This window comes from Hakea prostrata, chromosome 4 (assembly GCF_041222555.1).
Source record: "Hakea prostrata isolate BN-2017 chromosome 4, UWA_Hpros_2, whole genome shotgun sequence".
Lineage (NCBI taxonomy): Eukaryota > Viridiplantae > Streptophyta > Magnoliopsida > Proteales > Proteaceae > Hakea > Hakea prostrata.
The window spans coordinates 20,387,494-20,412,477 of NC_142603.1; the positions used below are offsets into that span (position 1 = coordinate 20,387,494).

At 37.5% G+C, this 24,984-nt stretch overlaps 2 protein-coding genes and 1 pseudogene across 2 annotated transcripts in view; 2 read left to right on the plus strand and 1 right to left on the minus strand.

Annotated features, from left to right (window-relative positions):
• The first annotated feature begins 499 nt into the window (after positions 1-499).
• LOC149018401 (glutelin type-A 3-like) lies at positions 500-1,790 on the plus strand. The gene is made up of 2 exons (XM_089154352.1): positions 500-1,447; positions 1,589-1,790. Exons 1-2 carry the CDS (start codon positions 531-533, stop codon positions 1,740-1,742), a joined length of 1,071 nt encoding a protein of 356 aa, XP_089010478.1. The 5' UTR covers positions 500-530; the 3' UTR covers positions 1,743-1,790.
• Positions 1,791-6,056: 4,266 nt separating this feature from the next.
• LOC149018402 (zinc finger BED domain-containing protein RICESLEEPER 3-like) lies at positions 6,057-8,358 on the plus strand (annotated as a pseudogene).
• An 8,574-nt stretch (positions 8,359-16,932) lies between these two features.
• Positions 16,933-24,984, minus strand: part of LOC149018403 (mannose-6-phosphate isomerase 1-like) — a 9,790-nt gene continuing 1,738 nt past the window's right edge. Inside the window, exons 2-5 of the mRNA XM_089153886.1 lie at positions 23,022-23,083; positions 19,777-20,106; positions 18,188-18,454; positions 16,933-17,934 (exon numbers count right to left, since the gene is read on the minus strand). Coding sequence (XP_089010012.1) covers positions 17,620-17,934; positions 18,188-18,454; positions 19,777-20,106; positions 23,022-23,083 — 974 coding nt within the window. The 3' untranslated portion in view covers positions 16,933-17,619. The remainder of the gene's footprint in view (positions 17,935-18,187; positions 18,455-19,776; positions 20,107-23,021; positions 23,084-24,984) is intronic.

Consider the following 24,984-nt stretch of genomic DNA (forward strand, 5'->3'; position numbering starts at 1 on the left):
AGTTGGTTTTCAATTTTCTAAATAATACTCACTTATAAGCACTAATAAATATTCATATCCATTCAAGGAACTTTGAACTTGTTTGAAATCTATACGTTAGAAATCTGTAATCGTACCAATGGGGGTTGGTCCAAGTGGTAAGCAGCTTGGTCCGCTTAAGCAAGGTTCCTGTATTGAAACCTTGTGAATGCAAAAAATTCGCGCTCGGAGACTCACCCACCACAGCCAGTGTGCGACCCGGGTCGCAGACCGGATTAGTCAGGGCAAAGCCTTGAAAACCGGGGATGGCAAGCAAAAAAAAAAAAAAAAAAAAAAGAAAGAAATATGTAATCGGTTATCCCAACAGATTTATCTTGTTCCGCTTCCTCTTCTTTCGCCCTAATTCATTTGTCACACTCACTGGCCACTGAAGCCTATAAATACCTGCTAAAGAAGCATCAAATTCTTCGTCAGTGATAAAAAGAACTCCACTTCCAAGTCTCTTTCTTTCTTCTTGAGTGCCGATCACGTTGAGAAAGATTTATACGATAATGGCTGTTGATCTCTCTCCCCAGTTGGCAAAGAAACTCTATGGTGGAGATGGTGGATCCTACTATACATGGGTGCCTTCTGAACTTCCCATGCTCGACGAAGGCAACATCGGAGCGGCAAAGCTTGCCCTCGAGAAGAATGGCTTTGCGCTTCCTAGTTACTCTGATTCCGCCAAGATCGCCTATGTCATTCAAGGATACGGCAGGGCCGGGATCGTGCTTCCTGAATCTGAGGAGAAGGTGATTCCGATCAAGGAGGGCGATTCACTTGCCCTCCCGTTCGGTACCGTGACCTGGTGGTTCAACGACCGGGAAAAGGATCTCGTGGTGCTGTTCCTAGGTGATACCTCTAAATCCCGCAAAAGGGGTGAGTTCACCGAATTCTATCTTACTGGTTCAAATGGATTCCTCAATGGGTTAACCACCGAGTTTGTTGCCCGAGCTTTTGACTTGCCGGAGGATAAAGTGAAGACTCTCGTTGGAAGCCAACCAGGCACCGGAATTGTGAAGCTGAAAGAAGGATTTAACTTGCCAGAGCCCAAGGCAGAGCTCAGAAAAGGGTTGGCTCTCAACTGTTTGGAAGCGCCGTTAGATACTGATATCCCTAATGGTGGTCGTGTTGTGGTGTTGAACACTAAAAATCTTCCTCTGGTGGAAAAAGTTGGACTTGGTTCTGATCTTGTTAGGATCGATGGACATTCCATGTGTTCTCCTGGTTTCTCATGCGACTCTGCCTATCAGGTGACTTACGTGCTGAGGGGGAGTGGCCGTGTTCAGGTCGTAGGTGTCGATGGTAAACGTGTGCTTGAGACCACCCTCAAGGCTGGTAATCTGTTCATTGTTCCAAGGTTCCATGTCGTCTCCAAGATCGCCAACGATGAGGGCATGCATTGGTTCTCCATAATCAGCACTCCAGAGTAAGTTCTCTCTCTCTCTGTTGCGCTAATTCTTGATGTTCAGTGCCAGTTTCTGATACCAAATCAAGCCCTTTAATCTACCCATACACCATATTCACTGGATTCAAATTCTTATTTGATTGTTAATGTTTGTGCATGCAGTCCTGTATTCACCCATATGGCCGGTGCTACCTCTGTGTGGAAAGCTTTGTCTCCTCAAGTGCTTGCTGGTGCTTTCAATGTGGATCCTGAACTAGAGAAGCTATTCAGCTCGAAGAGGACAAAGGATGCCATCTTCTTCGCTCCTTCAGATTAACTGGGGGCAAGATCCTAATGTTTCTGAATTTAGGATTTACTGAATTCCGTTTTTCTTTTTTGAATCCGAAGAGTTTATATATAGGGTAGGGGAATATTACTATACAAACCCAGGACCTCCCCATGGAAAGTTTATGTAGGTTTTGTCATTCTGTTTAGACTAATGAATCGTAATAAGTTTGTTGGATATCTCTTTCTCCTAATTTAACTGAAAAAATTGATGAGTTCATCTCATTTTAGGTTTCATACCAAGCTTTAGAAGTAACAGTAGCTTATTGGTTCATGACCTAACAACTGAGATTAATCTCATCAAAAGTTTTGTTCTGAGTTTGATCTCATGTACCACGTAATTCGAAGTTAAGTCTCATCTAACCTTGCTTTAATCTGGTTGACAATGATTGCTATCTTTATTCGTTGTCTAACATGATCCTTGGGACCCTCTAAACGTACCTCAACAAACTCTTGATCCACTTTCCAAAATCAGTTAGCATTTGAGTTAAATCTTCTTTTGAACTTCAAGAAAACTCCATCTTCAACATCAACACCATTCACTTCCATTGGTTCAGATTCCAATCCAATGGTCTCTATCTGGATGGCCCACAGTTGCCTTCTACACGCGTTTTGGGTTATGATGATTTCGCATCAATTCCTTTGAATGATCTGCCGAATGATTAGACAAACCATCAAAGTATGGCAAGCTTACGCAAACTTTCTTTTAAACCATCCATCAAAGTATGGCAAGCTTACGCAAACTTTCTTTTAAACCATCCACTCATCACTGGGATGACGATTTTATCAACCATATCAAATCTAGATAACGCGTCTAACCAACCTAGATGATTACACCTGACCCGTTGACATTGATGAAGACCCGTTGACATTGATGAAGATGTAGTTATGGATATGGTATTTAATATCAATGATGGTAAAACAGCTTGAAAGGCATCATCGATCACACACACTCTCTCTCTCTCTCTCTCTCTCTCTCTCTCTCTCATCTCTCTCTCTTCTAGTGCTTCTCGCCTCTCCTCTCTTAAGACGTTTCTCGTTTCTACCCTCTTCTTCCTTCTGTAATAGTACTATTGTAGGTAGTGTCCATTTAATTGTAATAGTATTGTGTCTACTATGTTAGTAGCCCTAATTGATTAGACAAACTTTGGTTCAAATTTCACTACATTTGTTCTTGTTTATGTACAATGAACAACTTATGTAACATATTTATAAAATATATTAGCAACTATGTATTATGACATAATCTAAAAGTAAACACCACATTTGTTACATGGAAGACTATGGTCGAGCCACTTTTAAGGACTTTAACCAAACTTGCACTTCTTTTTTCTTACCATATTTAGATGTGTGATAAACATAATTTTCAAAGACTAACACATGCGGACACATGAGTAACCACTATTGCTGCATTCTAGTTGGTGTAGTCACATTCGCTATATTCTAACACATGTGGTCACATTTGCTACATTCTAATGCATATGTAGTAGCATTTGCTACATTTTAAATCATTTTGCCTTATATTAACATACCAATTGTCAATGGCGACTTGACTAGTCATTTTTCACATTCTGCAAAATAAAACTTTAAATTTTCAACTATAATAGCATAAAGAAGATTTTTGGATTAAAATTTAAATTCACATTGAGATTGTTAAAAAATGTTATGCTTGGCATGTTGGTTAACTACTCAGTTGTTGAATGTTTCGCCATGAACTCAAGTCATAAAAATATGTGTGAGGTTGTGCAAATCTGACATTTCTTAAGTTATTAAATGTAAGTACTTTGTACATTAGTTACAACCTTTAAATTTCATGTTTGGCATGTTTATTAAATGTTCACTCATTGAATGTCTAGTCTCGAACTTAAGTTCAAAAATAAGCAGTTCTAAGTTTGTGCACTGAGTACAGTATAGTTAATAACACTTGACTTGGAATGCAATTTCTGTTAACTTTCCTCCATAGTGAGTGCTATTCCCCATCAATGAATGTGTGCCACCACAATACTAGAGCGTTGTTCTAATGGAGTCTATGTAAGGTAGGAATAGGGCTTCAGCAAGAGGCAAACGAAGGGGACGACCACCGGATACTAGTGGGAATGGTGGCAGATACTTCTTTGAAGTGGTTCTCTCAAATGATGATGGGTTGGATTAGGGGTGTCAATTTTCAACATAAACTGGCCCGTTATAGCTCAAACCGGCCCAAACTGAACCTTAATGGAATGTGTTTGGGCTGAGGACCCTCAGCCGAAGAGTTTTGGGTTGGGTCGGGCCAGCCCTTGTGCGGCCTGCTAGCCCGAAATGATAGGCCCTAACCACAACCCATTAACCCGTTAGTATAAATTAAAATAAAAATATTAAATGAAATAATGAACCATTGAATTTGAAAAATAATAACCCTTAAGGTTCATTGGTTCAACATTTCACATTCCTCAAATTTCAAGTTTTCATTTAATTTTTTAAGTATTACCAAACCGGCAAAGTGGCAAACCCTATATTTTCATTTAATGGTTCAATTTTAAGGTTTACACTTTTACGGTTTCACCATTTCGGTTTCACCATTTCGGTTTCACTATTTCATTTTCACTTTCACAAATCAAAGTTAAGGGTTTTCATTTTCCTTGTTTCGCTGCTTTCACATTTTACCTTCTCTCATGTTCCCTCTCGGTGACGGCGGCGATGACTTCAGCCACAAACAAGCAGCGGTGACTCCAGCAACAGCAAGCAAGCAGCAACGAGATTATACTCGATTACTCATCTTCATCTTCTTGGTTCTTCTTTCTCTCGCTCTTCATCACCTTGGCAATTCTAGGTAATCACACCTCGCCATTCTTCTTGCCGATGATCACAGATTCACAGACCATCTAACTATCATATGTTTTTGTTTTTATTTATTAATTTGATAAAAAGAGGTCATATTTTTAAAATGGCAAACTTACTGAAACCGTAGGCCTAAATTTTCTTCAAATAAATGAAGATTAAATTCAAAGTTCAAACCGATCACAGAAATACAAAATCATCCTCAACCTTAAACATACGATTTTGTCTAAATAAAATAATAATTACTAGTGACAATGGTGAGTGGTGATGATCCTAAATTGAATGAGGTTAACAAATAACCACTGGTGATATTCTAAATTGAATGAAGTTAACAAATAAGACTGTTATTTTTCCACAAAAGTCTGATTTTAAACCTTATTACCTTAATGATGAGTAGTCTAACCCACTCTCAAATCTCAATATATACTGATTATACTCACTCTTGATATGTTGCAGTTGAACACTTGAACGGTATGTTTCACAAATAAGATTATAAGAGTAAAAAAAAAAAAAAAAAAAAAAAAAAGAAAAAAAGAAGAAGAAGTTAAAAACAATAGCTTTCTACAATTCTACCCAAAAAGTTGAAAACAGAGAGAGGAAAAATAGTATCTTACATTACAAAATGCTAATATCTCAATAGGGGAAAAAGAAAATAAAGTAGAGAGAGAACTCATTTTTGGTGGATGTTGGAACATGAATCGAGAATTCTAATAATATTGTACATCTGAAATAATTCATCTTTGTTGGATGTTGGAGCATGAATCAAGAATTTTAATAATATAGTATATCTTAATATTTTATTCTAGCTGGACAAAGTGAAAGAACAAATCACAAATGAGACAACACATGAATACAATATATTTAAATGTTTTTTATTTGATTGAAGCTTACAACAATCAAAAGTTGGAAAGAGGTTATGAAAATAGGGATTTGAGACCTTGGATCTCGGATTAGAGTCAGATCCACCAATCTTGAGAAATTGAAGTAAAAGATTCACAATATTTTAGTAGGGGCAGCCTTGATGTTGCTCAGTTCTACCAATATTTTACTTAGAATTTTATTTAATATTTTTCTTAGAACTTTGTTTAATAATGGTATGCTTGCTTTCACATTTATTGAGACTTCGTTTAATAAATTTTTTGGTGAAAGAACTTTGTTTATTAGTGTTTGTCTATAACTTAATTTGATCATTTTTTGCCTCTTAAAGTGTAAGTGTTTAAAATGAATATGTCTCTTGGTTATACCAATATGTGATTTTGCATTACCATATAAAACATTTTCTTTTCATTTTGCCTCAGCCTTGTATGGTTGTATTCATGATCTATCAAATTTTTTCATTATCATATTCTAAATATGTGTGCATAAGGGTTCATTATGGTGACAATGATAAATTACTATTAAAAACATTTCCATTTCATTTTGTTATTAATATTGAATTTTACTAATTGTGCTTAATGGTATATCACATTTATTTTAGTTGATTAGGAAAATGTCAAGAAGACCTATCAATGTAGATGAGTCTAATAATGATGAGATATCTGATGATGCATTGGAATATCCTGAAGTGCCATCCATGGTATCTCAATTTAGTGAAGCTGCCATAACTGCTGCAACAACTTTAAAGAGAAGTAGGAGAAGTACAGTATGGGATGACTTCAATGTACTTAATATAAAAAATTTTGAAGATAGAATAAAAAGAGCTGAATGCAAAAAATGTGAAAATATATATAAGGCTAATAGTACTAGAAATGGAACTAGAACTCTTCGAAGACATCTTCAAACTTGTCCAAAGAGGAAAAATGTTGATGTGGAACAAATGCTTATGGTTAGAAATGAAGGGCAAATGATGGTAAGAAACAAACAGAAAGATTAAGACTTTGTACGTGACAAAATCACTAGGTTCGTGGTTAGACATGAGTTACCATTAACTTTTGTTGAGTATAAGGGGTTTAAGAAATTGATTTCTTACCTTTTTTCAGACTATACTTATATAAGTAGAAATATACAGATGACTAAGATTTTGAAACTTTACCAATCAGAGGGTAATAGAATCAAGTCTTTGTTTTACTCTTTTAATGGTAAATTCTCTTTGAAAAATAATTTTTTGTCATAAATATCCAATGATGGGTACATTGCACATTACATTGATAAGGATTAGGTGTTGCATAAGAAGTTATTGAGTTTTTGCATAATGCCACCCCCTCATACTGATATGTATATTTGTAACATGGTTTCTCAAATTATGAATGATTGGGGCATTGAAAGAAAATTATTCTCAATTAATTTGGATAATGCTACTTGTAATTTCAGTTTTGTTGAGATGTTGAAGAGGAATTTAAATTTCAAGAATGTTCTTCTGTATAATGGAGAATTTTTTTCACAATAGGTGTTTTGCACACATTCTTAATTTAATTGTGCATGATGGATTGAAATGTATTGATGAGTCTGTAGAGTTAGTGCAATGTGGTAACCTATGTGAAAGCATCTCAAGCAAGGAAGATAAAGTTTTTGAAAGTTTGTAAGCAAATGGGATTAGAAAGTAATAAAGAATTGCATTGAGATATCACCACAAGGTGGAATTCAACTTATCTTATGCTTGAATTTGCAATCTTTTATCGAAAAGCATTTGAGGTCCTTAAGGATTTGGAAAACAATTATCAAGTATGCCCAATTCAGATCAATGGTCAAATATTAAATGTTTGATAGGTTTCTTGCATTATTTTTATGAAATTATTGTTTTATTGTCTGGCTCCAAGTATCCTACATCCAATCAATATTTTGTCAATATATGGGAGATACATTTAAGTTTGTTAGAGGAAATTTCAAATGAAAGAAGTTTCATGAGGTCAATGGCAGTGGAGATGAAAGAAAATATAGATAAGTATTGGAGTGGTTATAGTACGATCCAAGCCATTACTTTGATATTTGACCCTCTTTACAAGCTTGATTTTGTAAAATGGGCATTTTCAAAAGTTGTTTCTTTAGACTCAAATGCCAATGTTACGTTCAACAAGGTGAAGATTGCACTATACCAATTGTTTAATAAATACATGAGTATGCATAAAAGTAGATATGAAAATCTATCAACTGTAATGCCTTCTCATTCTGGAAAATTTAAAACAGTAACTATAAGTAAATGTGATTCCTTAGTCTTTACTTAAATTCTATTAGTTTATCATTTTTTAGAATTGTAAATTTCTATATTAATTACTAATATTACTAACAATTTATGTATTCCTTAGGAATTTGCGGCATCTGTGATAGCTGAAATGGATAGTGGATGTATATCTTAGTTAGATGTAAATCTAATTGACCCAAAGATCCCATGCACCGATAATGATGATAATTTTTTATGGATTGGCTAATAAGGGCAAATGGGTCAAGATATCCACATGTTGCTCAGATGGCTCGTGATATACTAATTATGTCAATTTCAACTGTGGCATCTGAGTCACTTTTAGTGCTAGAGATTGTGCCATCGATAAGTACCGAAGCAAGCTACTAGCAACCAACGCTGAAGCATTAATACGTCTTCGAGATTGGATGTTCTAATGTTGATTTCAGAGGGGTTTTTTTTTTCTTTTCTTTTTTCCCTTTCCCTTCCCTCCCCTTAATCATATATTTTATAATGAACTTTTGTTTCTCAATTAATAACTTGTTTACTTTGGTGTGTAGCTAAACCTACTGATGATCTTGATGATCAGTTAAACAATGCGTTAGGCAATGTGCTAGAAAGCGTCATGGCATCAAGTTCAACAGCTACTACTTTGTCTGCTTGTTCTAACTTTTGAATACTAAGGTAGTGTACTATTGAGTCATTTGAAATCTAGTAATATACATTCTATTATGTTATGCTTTTTGTTGTCATGTTGTGAAGACTTTCAAGGACATGTTTTTTATAAATATTTTAGATTTTAAAGTAGCTTAGCTTTTTTTTATTTTTTATTTATTCTCATTTTTCATGTTTTATTTGATTTGGTTCAAACAGATGTACTTGAACAAAGTATTCAACAACTAAGAAGGAGGTTGAAATTCAATGCTTTTAGATGAACTCATTAAAGTTTTTCTAAGTTACTTTCTTGTTTGTTGATACCCTTTGTTTATTCTTTTCAAAATAGAGCTATTTTGTAATGGTGTTTTTATTCCTGTGATATTTAGAATCATGTTTTTGTAATTGTATGCCATGATGGTAGGACCATGCGTTGCTGCTAGGCACTAGTAGATCTATTCCTTACCACAAGTAATTTAAAGTTGAGCCATCATATAAATCCAATTTCATTGGGTGAAGATTGTGAAGCTGGTCAACACATGATAGAAGAATCTAAATTCTTTATTTTTTGGGGTTAGGGGGGTCTTTGGATCAAGGCATCAAGCTAATGCCATCACTAGATTTACTTGGAGTCTTCTTCCTCTCTCTTTGTAGTTTTGTCTGTGAGGAGTTGAGGAAAAATAAAATAAATTTCAATATTGATTTTTAATTTAGTCCAAACCGTTAGCCCAAACCGAATCCAAACCACTAATAACCCCAACCCAAACAGCACCGAAACCGTTATCTTTTAAATGGTTTGTGTTTGGGTTGGGGGGTTTTCAACCCAAAACCGCACCGTTGACACCCCTAGGTTGGATGTTGATGAGCAGATGGAAGATGTAGCAAGAATTTCTAGAATCAATACTTTAGTGGGGAAGGTCTTGGTTGGGAAACCTTACCGGAGATAGACAATCTTCAAAGGCCTTTCGAAGGTATGGAATATGGTAATGCCAATACTCATTATCCCTATATGAGAGGATACCTTTATGTTTCAATTTGAATATCCTCAAGATCTCTTCAATGTCATAGAGGAGTCGCCTTGGGCAACCTATTAATGTTGGAACCTTAGAAAGCGGTTGTTCATGCAAGTGGATTTCTGGATCCAGTTCCACAAAATCCCTCTAGATTTGTTCAACCTTGAATTTGGCTTTCAATTGGCAAAAAAATGCAGAGAATCTGGGAGAGGTATTCTAGTTCAGGGGAACCAACTTGGAGCTAGAGTGGAATACTTTAGATGTAGAGTGACAATCAAACGACATGAGGCCACTGAGAAGCTACATCACAGAGAAGGGATGGTACATAGGCAATGGTAACTTTGAAATTTGAAAAACTACCAGTATTTTGCTACCTGTGTGGAGTTCTTGGGCAGGAAGACATGAGATGCCCTACTTGGTTTTTTCCAATCAAACTCTAACAAGAAGAATGCAAGGTCTTGGTCCCATATGAGAGGCATCACAATAGACCATAGACTGGTTGTGGAGGCCTCATCAATACACTTTACCCAACGTAAGTTTTACCAAAGGTGGATTAGCAGTCAACAAGAACAAGAAACCACCAGTGCCGGAGAAGGAAAGACGAATGCCATCAATGCAAATACTGACACATCCCTAATACCTGTCTCCCAAATCTTCAGTAGTATTCAGCAGTTGTCCTTACAACTTGGGCCACAAACAGCTCCTGAAATACACTCTCCCACCTTTGAAGCTAGCCCATCTTCACTCACCTTTGCCCCAACAAACCTGCCACCACATCCTCTACAAAAAGATCCCCCGAACCATGATGTTGGGCAATAAAGTGCTTTCTCACACCTTACTCCCAAACACACCCAAACCTGACGGCAGCTTTGTTGATCCCAAATATACAAATCCTTTTGGGTATCTTTGCTCCCAAACCTTGCTAACGTCTCTCTACTAAGCCCTAATTTGCCAACCCACCTCAACAATTTAACCCACCCTCAAAACCACCCTAGTTAATATGCCAATTCAGCCCAACCCATTAACCCATCTTAATAACCAACATAGAACCACTTTGGTTAACCATTCATACTTCATCACCCCCACTAAGCCCATCAACACACAAGCCCATAACAACCTTGAATTAATTTCTCAAGACTCACCAGCCCAACAACATTGGGATCCAACTGCATCTGATAACTCACACATTAACTCCCATATTCTAGGCCCATCTGTTGTGGCCTTTCACCAACAAAACCACGTATCACCCTCTTCTCCAAACTACAATCCTATACCTTTGCAACTCCAGAATCCACCTTGCCATGTTAGTGAATCAAATGAAGGGAGTCCAAAGTCAATTTGATAGCGAGGGATGAGTAAAAAAAGAGAGGAGTGGAGCAATTGTGAAGGAGGAAGACTCAACTCAAGTTGATGATCAAGATACGTCTTTTTTAGAGACATCACCCGTGGAGGTTGGGGAGTACCAGCTCCACGAGCAATCATGATTTGCATAAGCTGGAATTGTGGGGGTATGGCGATTTCCTTTACATTCCGAGCCCTGCATAATCTCTCCAAAAGAAGGAATCCATATGTGATTTTTCTTATGGAAATAATGATTCCAGCAAGGAAAGCCTAGAAAATCCATAAGAAACTCAAGTTCGATGAATGCTTCGCAGTTGATCCGAAAGGGAAGGCAGGGACTCTAGTATGGAAGCACCCGTTCAAAATAGAGGTAATTCAAAGCTCTCAAAGGTTCATTGATTGTACATTGTTAATGGGCAATAATAATAGTTTTTTCCTTACAACAATCTATGGAGATCTTGATAAAAGTAAGAGATGGAAAGTTTGGGAAGACATTGGTGAGATAGGAAGGGGAAAAAAAGAGAAACGGTTATGTATAAGGGGACTTCAATTCAATATTAGCCTGGCATAAAAGAAGTGGAGGCAGTTGGTTGTAAAGGCACTAAGGATATCTCACAATTCAAGGAATCTACAACACAATGTGGATTGCTTGATCTGGGTGCACATGGGGCAACATATACATGGAGTAACAAAAGGGTGGGAAGAGACAATATAAGGGTGAGGTTGGATAGGGTTTTGGCAAATTCAAAGTGGATGTTAGCATTTTCGGAAGTAGCAATCTTTGTTGAGGTTGCTTGCGCTTCAGACCATGCCCTATCACTAGACACTGATTGGAGACCTTCACGAGGTGCTAGACCCTTTAGATTTGAGTCCATGTGGCTAAAAAATCCTTCCTACGAAGGGCTTGGAACAAGGCTGAAGGACAGTCTTCTCTTCTTCAGAAATTAACTTGGTGTCAGGAGGACTCGAAAATATGGAATAGAGAAGTCTTTGGAAATGTTCAAAAGCAAACTGAAAAAATACATAAGAGACTAACATTCTTACAAGGGCTAACTGTGGAGAACCACACACAAGGAGAGGAAAACATACTTATGGAAGAATTGGAGAATCTCCTTAGCTATGAAGAAATAATGTGGAGACAAAAATCTAAAATCCAATGGCTACAAGAAGGGGAAAGAAATACTGCTTTCTTTCATGCTAGTACCATCAATAGGAGGCATAAGAGAGTGCTAAAAATCATAAATGGTGAAGGAAATTGGTGTGAGAATCAAGAGGAAATTTATGATGTGTTTTTGGAATACTACTCCTTGCTCTTTACCTCTGATGAGGTTGAGGACTGTGATCTAGAGGTTGCCATTAGTTATATTTAGCCTACTCTTTCACAACAACATACGGAAGACCTGCTCAAGGATCCTTCACTTGATGAAATCAAAGAATCACTTTTTGACACGAATCCCCTCAAGAGCTAAGGTGCAGATGGTCCCCCCCCCCCCCTCCATTCTTTCAAAGATTTTGGGAACTAATCCACATCTACATGTGAGGTCCCCGAAGGAAGCAATGAGACACTTGTGTGCTTAATCCCCAAGAAAGATAACCCGGAAAAGGTGGAGGACTTTAGACCAATTAGTCTTTGTGGAGTGGCTATCAAGGTAGTGACCAAGATTATTGCAAGGAGACTACATGACATTCTTCCTATGACAATTCCCCACGCTCAATCAACATTCATCAAAGGAAGATTGATCTTATACAATGTTTAAATCCCATGAAGCATTTCACTATATCAAAAAGAGAAAGAAAGGAAAGAAGTCTTTTGTGGCAGTGAAGCTTGATATGAAGAGAGCAAATAATCGGTTGGAATGGTGGTTTATATTCTCTATTCTTACTAGATTGGGGTTTAGAGTGAAGATGGTGGATATGATAATGAATTTAATATCCTTAGTCACCTACACCTTCCTCATTAATGGTGGAGAGAAATTCTCTATCACATGAAACGCGATATCAGACAAGGTGATCCCCTCTCCCTGGCTTTATTTGTGATATGTTCCCTTTTCTAATCTAATATTATTGCAAAAAAAGAGTTCGAAAAAGTGGTGAAGGGTATCAAGATTAAAGGTAGGAAAGCCCCTTTTGCTCAGCTTATGTTTGCGGATGATTGCATTGTGTTCTCAAAAGCAAGATTGAGTAGTATTTATATTCTCAAGGAGTGCCTATTTTTCTATTGCCAAGCCTCAGGACAAACAATTAACTACAACAAATCATCCATGTGTTTCAGCCCAAACACTCTACAAAGAGTTAAGAGATGGTTCTTAAAGATCTCTAAAGTGAAATACGGAGATGGTCCCTCAAAATACTAGCTTGCCTACGGAAGTTGGGGTTTCCAAGGTGAAGTTGTTTCACTCATTAAGTGATAACATGGAGAAGAAATTTAGTGGTTGGTTAAAGAAACTACTCAACCATAGGGGTAGAGAGATATTACTCAAGTCGGTGGCTCTTCCCTCCTCTAATTACACTACTTCACACTTCAAAATCTCAAAGACCATTCATTAAAAGGTACAAGCTAATTAAGGCAGCTACATTTTTTTGGGGTGGCAATGAAGAGAAGAGAACAATACATTGGGTGTCCTAGAAGAGGTTGGCAAAGCACAAATATCAAGGGGGTTTGGACTAAGAGATCCATTTATGCATAATCGAGCTCTTTTTAGCAAGGTTGCATGGAGGTTGATGATAGACCCGATATCGGATTGGGCAAGATTTATGAAGGCAATCTATTTCCCGTCAAGTGATTTTGGAGGCTAGATTGGGAAACAACCCATCATGGGCATGTAGAAGCATCTTGGAAGGAAGGGTTGTCATCAAGAAAGGGTGGATTTGGAGCATTTTCAAGGGAAATAAAATAAACATTTGGACAGATCCTTGGGTTCCTAAACTAAAAGGTTCTAGGATTACTTCACCAAGCCCTTCGGGAGTACTATGAATATAGTGGAGGAACTCATAGAGAAAGAAACTAGAACTTGGAAAGAAGAGGAGGTCAAAAAATGGTTCATAAGGAAAGAGGTGGAAGCAATATTGTCCATTCACTTATCTCTTTTCCAAAAGGAAGATGAAATTATATGGGGTGAAATTAATGACAGTATATTCTCGGTGAAAAGTGCATATAAGCTCCAAGAAAGACTCCAATATGAAGAGGAGATGTGTAAGCCATCATCATCAAAGTCTCATGGATGGGAAGAGCTCCAGCTTGAAGATTGGAATACTATATGGAAATGGCCCACCCTGCCCAAAATTATCTCCTTGCTGTGGAGAGCATGCAATGAAAGCCTTGCAACTATGGTTGGCTTGAATAGTAGAGGTATTAAGGGGGATGACAATTGTGGTGAATGCGGGGAATGAGAAGAAGATTTCACACACATTTTATTTCGATGTAACTTTTCAAGACAAGTATGGTTTGGCAGCCCTTTATCTTGGAGAAGTACCTCAACAATTCCAAGTAGTATGACCGAGTGGATTAGAGGTTAGAAAGATGTTAGAAAGGAAAGTGAAAAGTCTTACAAGTTTATTTCCTTCATAGCATGGACCTTGTGGAGAGCAAGAAATGACCAACCAAAGGGGGAAAAAGGTGGACAACAAGAGAGGTGATTTTTTAGGCTACAAAGGCTCATGAGGAGTTTTGCAACATGGAAGAAAGACTCAATATGGGGGTGGAGGGATACCAAACTCACTTGATAATAGGGGTTGTGCTTGGGCTTCCCCGGCTCAACCTTTTTCCAAGCTAAATGTAGATGCTTCGTGGAAAGAAAAGACAGGCAAAAGTGGAGTTGGGTTTATAGTGAGAGATTAGGAAGGGTTGCCGCAACTTGCATGGTCCATCCCATCTCATTTCTCTTCGGTTTTGGAAGGTGAGACCCTTGCACTCCAAGAAGGGTTGCTTCACTATTTAGCGCATGGCATTGGTTATGTGCAAGTGGAAACGGACAATCAACAGTTAGTGATGCTAATTAAAAGCCATAGCACAGATTCTCCCTCTTCAGTGAAGCCCTTGATTGAAGATATCCACACCTTAGCTGAAAATGTTGTAGATTTTCAGATTTCTTATATTCCTAGGAAAGCTAATGTAATAGTTGACATCCTAGCCCAAAAGGACCTTTCGGTTGGGAGTCCGAAAGATTGGTTAGATTCCAATGAGTGGTTATTGCTCGGCCACTTCCTATGCTCCTTATGAATGAACTACTTGGTTATCCAAAAAAAAAAAAGAGGAGTAACACAAGCTTGGAATTATTAACTAATGTGCCCACTAAAAAAGGTAAAAGATGTTGAGTGACCACCTTGGAGTTAAAAGTTAATGTGGACTCTATAACTGTAAAGAGCATTGAGTAACTCTCTTGGTGGAGTCAAAGTTGGGAATTGTTTGGCCCATTCTATAGCTGCCCAGTCCATTTCATGCTAGACTTGCTGGCCGTTATCCACTTCCTGGATTCAGTTCTTGCTTGGTTGTCTAATTCCCCAAACAAACAAAAAAAAAATCTTATCTTCCTATCCAATCTACTTGACCTTTTTGCATTGTTAAGCCAGCTAGGTCAGATCTAGATCCGCCTAACCCGATAATTTGAGACCCCTGCTCACAATTTTAAAGACCATCTTCCTTAGATGTTCTCCCTTAATGAGATGAAGAGAACATGTCAAGTATTACCTCTATTTTCATTTATGAGCACTTGGTATGTTTAATAGTAATAGTTAGAGAGGGGGGGGGGGGGGGAACACCTTAGATTTGTTACTTGACTTCTACATGGGCATATGAAATCAAGATCTTCTCAATTTGAGTTTTACGATACTTCACAGCATCCCGTAATTAATTACTTTTCATTACCAAAAGAAGTATATATTTGTTAATATTTAACCATGTTTCTAGATAAAAATGTAACAAGAGGGATATAATGGGTCTTAGGGCAATCCCTTTGGAACTGCAGGTTGAGACTTAGAAAGTGGATGGTGGGTTAAGGGAAGTATGATTTAGATGTTGCAAAGCATGCTACTATTCGTATTCAAGTGCTGCCTAACAAGTCTCCTAAAGAAGTGGTGTTAGAGGGCTGGTGTAAACCAACATTGAGGGGTTAACTTTGGGGAATCCAGGCCAAGCTTGTGTGGGTGAGTTTGATTTGGCATTCAAGAGCCAAGGTGCTGACTTTTTTCTGCTAGTACTTGGGAGTCAACTCTAGCCTAGAAGCAGAGTTCATAGGTCTAATGAGGATCCAGATCCTGGACCCCCATGCCCCTGCCCTCAGAAAGGGCCTGACACAAGCTTGTCCATAGTACACAAGCAAGCCTAGATGGGGGAGGGGGTGAGATGGGAGGACAGGCAATTGGGTGGAGAGGATATACGCGTATCTAATGAAGGGTATGGCAGCAGCACATGCTCTTGAAAGTTATGGATAGAGACCGATTCGGTGTTTGTTGTGAGTCTTGTGACAACCATAGTCTCTTTAGATCTGTTGGTTCCTGCTTCAACAATAGTATGGATTGGAGAGTTATTTGGAGGTTTTTAGAGTGGAGGATTACTCACTTTTGTGAGGCTAATCCAATTACAGACTTCCTTGCAAGGTCAATGGCAAAGGATCAGACTTCGATCCCATTGGGGAGTGACCTGAAAACATTCAAAGGGAGTTAAACTAAGATGCCTTGCAACTCTCTCAATGTAGATTGGTTGAGCCCAATGGCTCCTGACTCTTAAGGGGTTTTGGACTGTGATTGTCTTGCTTCATTCAAAGATAAAAGAACCAATGAGATAGATGTATTGGGAGCAAGCGATATTAGAGGGTTAAGTGTATTTGATTCCCTACGGTATGCATTTGTATTTATTTTATAATCAACAATGTTTGATCTTAAAAAAAAAAAAAAAAAAAAAAAAAAAGTGTGGGATTGCCATGATGGGAATCCGTGTTGAAAGATTCTCGATCTTGGTTTATTAAGATTTATTATAGAATGTGTAATATGTAACAGGGGTTAGCAGGGGCAGTATGGTGTTTTTCATGTAATAGGATAGTTTGTCTTATTATTATGTTTTGAGGGCAATAGGGTAATTGCATACCTTATTAGAGGATATGTATTTGGGGTTTTGAGGATCTCATCTCATTCGCACGATATCACTCTCTCTCCTCTCTATTTTGCTCTCGGGTTATTGCTCTCGGTCTCTGCTGGTTCTTCATCTGTGTGTTGAGGGTTTTGGTTAGCCCTGATGTGTTCTTGGTGATGGTTCTTTGCTCTTGTACAAGGCTGAAGCAGTGTATACTGTTTGGTGCGTGTAAAGGCTTCGGTATTTGATGCTCTTGGATTCACGCAGGAGATACTTGAAGCTCTGGTTGCATCTTGATTCAGGTGTGGTTGTTCCATTGTTTCGGTTGTTATCTCTAGTCTTTGTACAGAGTTTTGTCACTGTCTAGGGCTGTAACCTTCCTCTGTTATTTGAAGATTGCATATGCTTGGTGAGAGCATATCTCATCCTTGGATGTAGGTCTCTGACCGAACCAAGTAAACCTTGTGTTGTGTGTGTGTGATTCCTTCTTCTCTTCTATTGTGATTGATTATTCCGCTGCGTTAGGTTAGTTTTCTTAACAGAATGGGAAAATATTCTTTCCCTTATAACTGTACTCTTCAATGTTGCTGCTACATGAGAGAACAAATGATTTAATTGACAATCAACAATATGTAAAACAGAATAAAGAATCCAACCTGTATTCTTTGAAGGACCACTGCATCCTTCCAAGTCAAGTTAGAAACAGGAACTGCAACTCTAAACCCCCACCCTATCTGGTAGAAATCTTTCTAAGTAGTTTACAGTAATCTCAATGTTGACAGGCCAAAAATAAAAAATAAAAAGGGAAAAAAATAACCTACACCATGTCACACGATGCTGACAGGGAGCATATCCTTCTAATTCAATCATCGTAAAGAAACCTGCTATTAATTCCAGCCCTATGGAGTTGCAAACCTTTTGTTGAAGTAACAGTAATCTCAGTATCAGCGGGAACGAAAAGCACAGCGCCTTCTGATATATTTTCTCCAAATGAGTCTGTTTGCATTACCCCTTCTCCAGCTGTGACCAGGAAAATGGATGGTCCTGGGATTGCTGGAAATACTGTGAACTTTCCTTGAGGAAGAATGCAGCAGTCAACCTCAAATTCATCAAAAGGTGGGAGGTATCTTTTTGTATATGGATTCAAGGGAACCCCCTGCAAAATTTCAAGGGAACCCTGCAGCCAACACTAGATCAGATGCTTGCCACTGAATAGCCCAATTACAATTAGCTCAGTTTTAAGTATCACAAAAACATGAGTACAGACACCATGGAAAACTGATCATAAATCAACTAGAGACCAGTAATGTAATCTCAGTTAAAGTCTGCTATTTTGGACCTCAAATCTGAGAACCATTCTCAAGGGCCTGGAGAAAATCTAGTTTAAATGTAACTTGCAGTTCCGAATAACCAAAAAGAAAGTCCATTACCTGTTTGTACGTAAGCATAGAACAAAGATTTTGAACATCTCGATACTTGGAGGTGAGGCCAGCACGCACAACATTATCTGAGGTTGCCATGCACTCAACACAATCTCCGAATATATACGCATGAGGTTCATTTGGCCCCAGGTACAATGCTTCACCAGGTTTAAGCTTCATGTAATTTAAGAAGAATGCAACCATAACACCAATATCACCAGGATATTGCTTCTCTATACGTAATACCAGTTGTTCCTTGTCTGTCAATTGTCTTACCTAATTCCCACAAAATAATAATAATAATAAAATGAAGATATGAAGACTGGAGAGTGAAAAGAATATAGCAGCAAGAATAAACAGGTCCGTGATGACAAAAAGTTTTAAAATTGCAACAGACAAAATGAAATAACATTAAAAAAAAGAAACGCATGTTGTATGTATATAAATACATAATTTTTTCCATTCATTAATATCACACATGATGGTATCTCACCAGTGCTCCTTGCACTGCTCTTTCCAAGCCTAGATAAGGAACAGGGTTTCTGTGTGAGGTCGGCAACATATATGCATAGCTAACCCCAGAATCGCTGGAATAAGCCTTTCCTAGATTTGAGAGTTGATATCATATCCAACATAAGAAATAAATAATCTTGCAGCAAATGAAATACTTTTAGGGATCCAGGGGACCAGTGATGTGTACGAACACACACACACATACAGGGAATTATATATGTTAAAACATAAAAGGTCAGTAAAAGTTTGGCATTAGATACAGTTATATTGTTGTCAAAGCCATGAAAATATGAATTGCAATGGTGAACAAAAACAATTTTCAGATGGACCTCAGAAATTCACGCTACTTCTACTTGAACAAGGATGCAACTTGACCAGTCCAAAACTCTGGCTTAGTTATTAACTAAGTAGGGCTGGGGCTCTGCTCTACTCAAAGTTTGTTAATTTCTCATCCTAGCCTTGCCTGAGTGGCATCCTATACATGAATTTTGTCAATGGTTACAATAATTGTAACATTCTTTCATTATCTTTTCTCATGAAAGAGAAAAAGTACAGAAAAGTGTAGCTGATGATCCTTTCTCAGATAAAAAGGAGACTGAAAACTTAGGTGAGGAAAAATTCATGTGCTGTTTTATAGCTACAGAATGCCATCCAATCCCTATTACTGGTTTTTATTTCCACCACAATAGAACCTTCATGCCTAAATGAAGTAAGTACGACAGTCTCCCTGAATTTCCCTCCCCTATTCCTGCTAAATCAGGATTACCAATGAATATCCATCACTGCTTCACTGACTGAGCTTCCCGAAGAAAATGAAAAAAAAAAAAAAAAGTGTCAATCTGTTTCACGGGTGGTGAAAGCGGAACATTCAAGAATGCATAAATATGATAAGATTGTGAAGTATCTCTAGCCAGTGCTTTCTAGAGATTTACTTTTCCTATGGTAAAAAATAATCAGAAAATTATGGCATCACCAAATATTTCTGTTATACATGATACGTCTAGCCCTCGTAGTATAAGATTGTTCCATTGAGAAAATGATGAAAGTTCTAAAATCATATAGAGTTTGAAAATATCTCTGATTACCTTCCTTTGCATGGTCAAACGCCTCTTCATTTTGTACACAGTGTCTGAGATTGAGCTTTCACTTGCAGACATTAGTCGGGTGACAACAGACTGCAGCAGAGCTTTTACCTTCTTCTCCCCAGACTGCTCATTAACACATAGAACTTGATCTGCTTCATCATCACCAACCAGTTCTACGATCTCGGGAACAGTACGAAGAACATTTTTAAGCTCCTGCAGGAATAGAAAATAGCCTACAAATGAGTCATGCTGTAAGCTATCTAAAATCACAACTAGAGCACCATCTTCCCGGCCCCTTTTTTGGATGAAGACGATGTTGATAGCATGCACCTGCTATAATAATACTCCCTGGGATACCAGAAAAGTACAGGCAGTTGCTCCCTCAAAGACATACAATCTTCAGAATGCCTAGGACTGAGCCTTGTGCACATTCCTTTAAGAATGGGCATAGACAAAAACAAATATGGGATTATTGGGAGCGCATGTTTTCAAATATCCCCACTCAAACTAAGAATGATGCTAACATCAATACTTAATAAAAAAATATATTTTCATGATCACAGTTGTCAAAGTGAACAGGAGAACCAAGGTGCTGGAGTGGGGCCCACCTAGAAGTTGCCTAGGCATCCTAGTTATGCAATGTAGGAAACTAATTTACAGGCATATGTGCATGCAATATAGAATCCATATTTATGCAATCTAATATAGAAAAACTAAAAATGATCTAAATGAGAAAATCAACATACAATATACAGATTATAGAATAGAATATAAGCATATCCATCAAAAAGAGTTTGGATATGAGTGGTACCTAAGGGACAGCCAGGCAAGTATGGTCATGATATGCAAGACCTCAAAACCATTAAGCATGACAAAAGAAGGTAAGATGGGTATGGGTATCCTTTACCCTCTTAGAAAGTCGTCAGGGTCTTATGTGATCGCGTATTCCATTAAAGCTTAAGGAAAATTTTATAGGATCGTTGTTCGACCAGTTATGATGTACGGTGCAAAGTGTTGGGCTATTAAAATCATATAGATAAACTCGATTACTTAGCGAGAAATGAGAATGCTAAGATGGATGAGTGGCAAAACTAGGTTGAATGGAATAAGAAGCGATCATAGAGTTGAGTGCAGGAGTGTCCCATAAGTGATAAGCTTAAAGAAAGTCATTTAGGAGTCATGACCCACGTTCCAACGGAGACCTATAAATGCTCACAGTTAGAGCTGATATAATCCATATTGAAGGACTGAAGAGCTTGAGATGAACCTAAGATAACCTTAGGAGAAGTGGTGAGAAATGATATGCATAGCTTAGGCCTTGGTGTAGCAGTGCCATAGATGAAACCGATTGGAGGGGAAGAATCCATGTGCTTGACCCCATTTAGTTGGGACAAGAGCTTATTGTTGTTGTTGTTATTTTCTTAGGAGTAGTATAGTTAGGTGTGAAGTAATAATTATGTTAAATAAGGACTTGTTTTAATTATTATTTTGAGAAAAGTTATTTGGCTTAGTATTTATTTTGGGGTTTGGTGTTGAGATTTCTATTCTTCTATTCTAGGTACACTTAGTGGGGTTGTTTGTAGTAGGTGGTGGTTTTTGGTGCCAAGATTATTGAAGTGTTTATTTTCTTCTCTTTCTTTTTCTGTACGTGTTTTGGATCCTTTTGAGTGCCTAGAGCGCATTAAATACAGAAAAAACCCAAATACAGGATTATACAGTAGTTTTGTAATTTTGTGGAATAAGATATAGGCTCGAAAAATGGAGACAAGATGGAGATGCCATGACAAATTAAAGGGAAACCTATTTTTCTCATCTAAGTAGCTAAGGGTTTTCAACTGCTGCACTTTCATCAAATCTAGTAGCCTTTTTTATAGTTAATTCTGTGTAAGTGTTTGTATGTCTATGAACTATAGAATCAATGTCTGTCTTTTGTTTTTCATATGGGTTTATTTGCAGCATGTATGACCCCCCCCCCCCCAATGCAGTCTGGAATAAATCCATATTTTACATGCTGAAGTGTGATCACTGATCTTTTATCTTTTTTAAGTTATTCTTTCTATACCTCTTGTCCTAGAAACAGGACCTATGGCATTGTAGGAGCTCTGAGGCTGCCTCCTATATTGGGAGGTTACGGATCTTGGAGCTCCTCAATGACCAGATGATCAAACTATAGTTGTTCGGCTCTTGGGTGATCTGAGGCATTGGAGGGGTCCAAACGCAAGGCATCAAAAGTGATCGCTTAGTGTTCATCAAATTACTGAGTTAGGAGGGGATGTTGAGTAACCTAGCAACTTTTGAGTTGGATCCCTTGGGTGGATACTTGGGTCATAATCTTATTTCCTATCAAATCCCAATATTGCGTTTGAGTTCCCTCCTCTTTCTTTTTAGGTTGTTCTTGCCATCCAAATGGTCAAGACCAAGCTTTTGTCTACAAACAAGCTTCTGGGTTAGTCTTAATGCTCTTGATCTTTTCCTTTTTCCACAAAATCATGGATTGAATTAGCAGTTATTGTCAATGTGTTTGATAGAGAATCTGGTCTCTCATCGTGGCTTTGTCGCCATTTCCTATCACTATAATTTTGAGCAGTAAAGCCACACATGAGAGACTAGATCAAAAACTTCTATTCCATGCGAAACGATTCAATGTTCTGTTTTTAATTGGTATTGCTCCACAGTGAATTTTACTAATTTTAATGTTTTTATTTGGCTTGGGGTTTCTCCTCGATCAATCTTGGTCTCTCTCGATCTCTCTTACTTCTATACTGCATAACGAAGCAAGGGCTAAGAAGCCACTTCCAAGTCCTATGCCTTTAGTATATTCAAGGGCTTATAAGGTTGTGGTTTCTAAGCTTCTTCTCGCTACTGGTGTTCTTCCCCTTGGACCACAAAAGTGCAAAAAGTCAATCAAAAGAACATTTGGTCACCCTACGTGCTGTTGAAATAGTATAGATGAACTCTGATTTCTTTTGGTGTGGTTTTTTTTTTTTGTGGGTGACAGATCACCAATTTGGTGGAACTTGGCTTGGTTTCCAACATGATGCAGGACATATCTTTGGGTGTTGCTCTATGGTCTGCAATACAAATTTCTATCTTTGTAGTAAGATTAATACTCTCTAAATGTCAATCAATCTCTTTTTGACTCACCAAACAAAAGCCATTCCAATCACTTAGCCAACATAAATTTGGTATATGGTTTGGGTTCCTTTCACTGTATTGGTTGCTGGGTCATGGGTCTTAAAATGGACCTTGACTTCAACATCCTTGAGACCAGTTCCTATTGCTTTGTCCATCATTGTTACATCCTTCACTTTACAGGTATATAGCCAAAAACAAAAACAAAAAATTAAATGAGAATCTGTATATATGTATATATCATCAATGTAAATTAAATAATCTTTGAAATAATAATTATTGACTTACAGGATGGGACATCACATTACATGAAAGGATTTGTTTTCTTGCTTTGTTATTTTGTTATCGGAGCATGCTTTTTGTTCAGACAACTCTCCTTTGTAGGTAACTTACTGTAATTTTTTTTTTTTGGGGTGAAGAACTTACTGTATTTCTAAAGAGATTATTGTCTTCATCACCAAACCTTATTCTTTATTTTCTTTGCTGATGGCAAACAAAGTGAATACTCTAAGCCATGGTAGGCAGTCGGAAATGATGCATCATTTGTGAGACTGGGATTTAAGGTACTTTGTTCATTGCTTTGGTCTCATCGCAAAGTTTGGATGTTTCCTTATGCTTTTTTTTCATCTGAGGCAATTTTTTGGTTTAATTTTTGACTGTTGATGAGCATCACAAAGGTGTTTTTCTATGAGTTATTAGCAATGATATCCTCTTGTGAATCGTACAGAATGCTTATTTGTTGGCCTGTTAATTCAAGGTTGTCCTCTCACATTACACTGTTATAAACCATTTGAAATTTAAATCTTCTTGAAGGAGCTTCTACTGCTTTTGATATACTTTTCTCTTATGTGACTCATGTGATTGAAAGACTACCTTCAATTTTATAATCTATGTAATCATCTATGTTGTCTGATCATACTTTCTTATTTTCTTCAATATTCATTCTATAATAATGTATTTATATTAAGTTATGATTTGCAGCAACTCAATTTCTTAATTAGATAGTTGTCAACATGTGTTGGCATAATTCACAGTTTATTTTAACGTGTTTGGTGGGTGGGAAGAGGGGATTTTGGTTGCTTCACCTAATTAGCTCTATAGTTTTGATTTTTTTTTGTTTTTGGTTTTATTAGTATCAGGTCTATGATCTTTATGCTAATTGCACTCATGATAAGAGATGGATTCCTTTCAAAATTTTGATAGATCAATGAGATATGCTGATAATCACATTTTGTTGCCCAACTCCAATGAGGTTTTATAATCAAAATATTACTTAAGAAAGAACAAAATAGAGGATTAACCTTGAATAATTAAAAATGCTCTTTCTGTCCTCTTCAATCATCTTCAAAATTTTGTCCAAACCATAGATGAAAATATATCCCAAGCAAAATTTTTCTTTTGGTTTTCCTTCTGGAACCTTTGCTTGCATTAATAGATTTATTAGTCATGTACCACTGTGGAATCTCATTTGTATGTGGTGGAACCAGGTAGTAAATTATCTGTTGTTATCCTCTTATGCTGAATCCCTTGGATGAATCCATCTGTAGTACATTATTGTATTAGTAATCCATGACAACATCTTCACTGTAACTCAATTTCTTTAACCTCTATGTATGCAAATCTTTTCTTTTGAGGAGGTAGTCTCATCAAGAACTTAATACTAGCACAACCAAGAAAAAAAAAAAATCAAGAAAGTAATCAATGAGTTTTTATTCCCTAATTAAACCATCCATTTTTTTTTCAAATTTTCATTGCAGCCAAGTCTTCCCTACTATTGCACCCCTACTGGAGAGCTCGCTGCTGTAGGTCTTAGGACAAAGGCTCGTGTTCTGTTCTCTCACCTATGTGCCCTATAGGTGGCAACAAGCACTCTATTGTTGGATGGATGGGTAGCAACAACATTCAGGTACAACTTGCGTTTGTTGCTTCTCCATCTCCCAGTTTTTTAACACCAACATCTTTTTTCCATGTAATTTCTCTACTCACAGTTTCACATCATAATTTCTTCGGTGTTCCTTGTTACTACTTCTCATGCCATGCACACATGTCCAATGTAGATGAAAAGCATCTGAGTTG

What these genes read in the sequence shown, in the direction of transcription:
- LOC149018401 (XM_089154352.1), top strand. Translation starts at nt 531, where the DNA reads ATGGCTGTTGATCTCTCTCCCCAGTTGGCAAAGAAACTCTATGGTGGA. An exon ending in TCCATAATCAGCACTCCAGA is followed by an intron (nt 1,448 to 1,588) that starts GTAAGTTCTCTC and finishes TTGTGCATGCAG; the next exon opens with TCCTGTATTCACCCATATGG.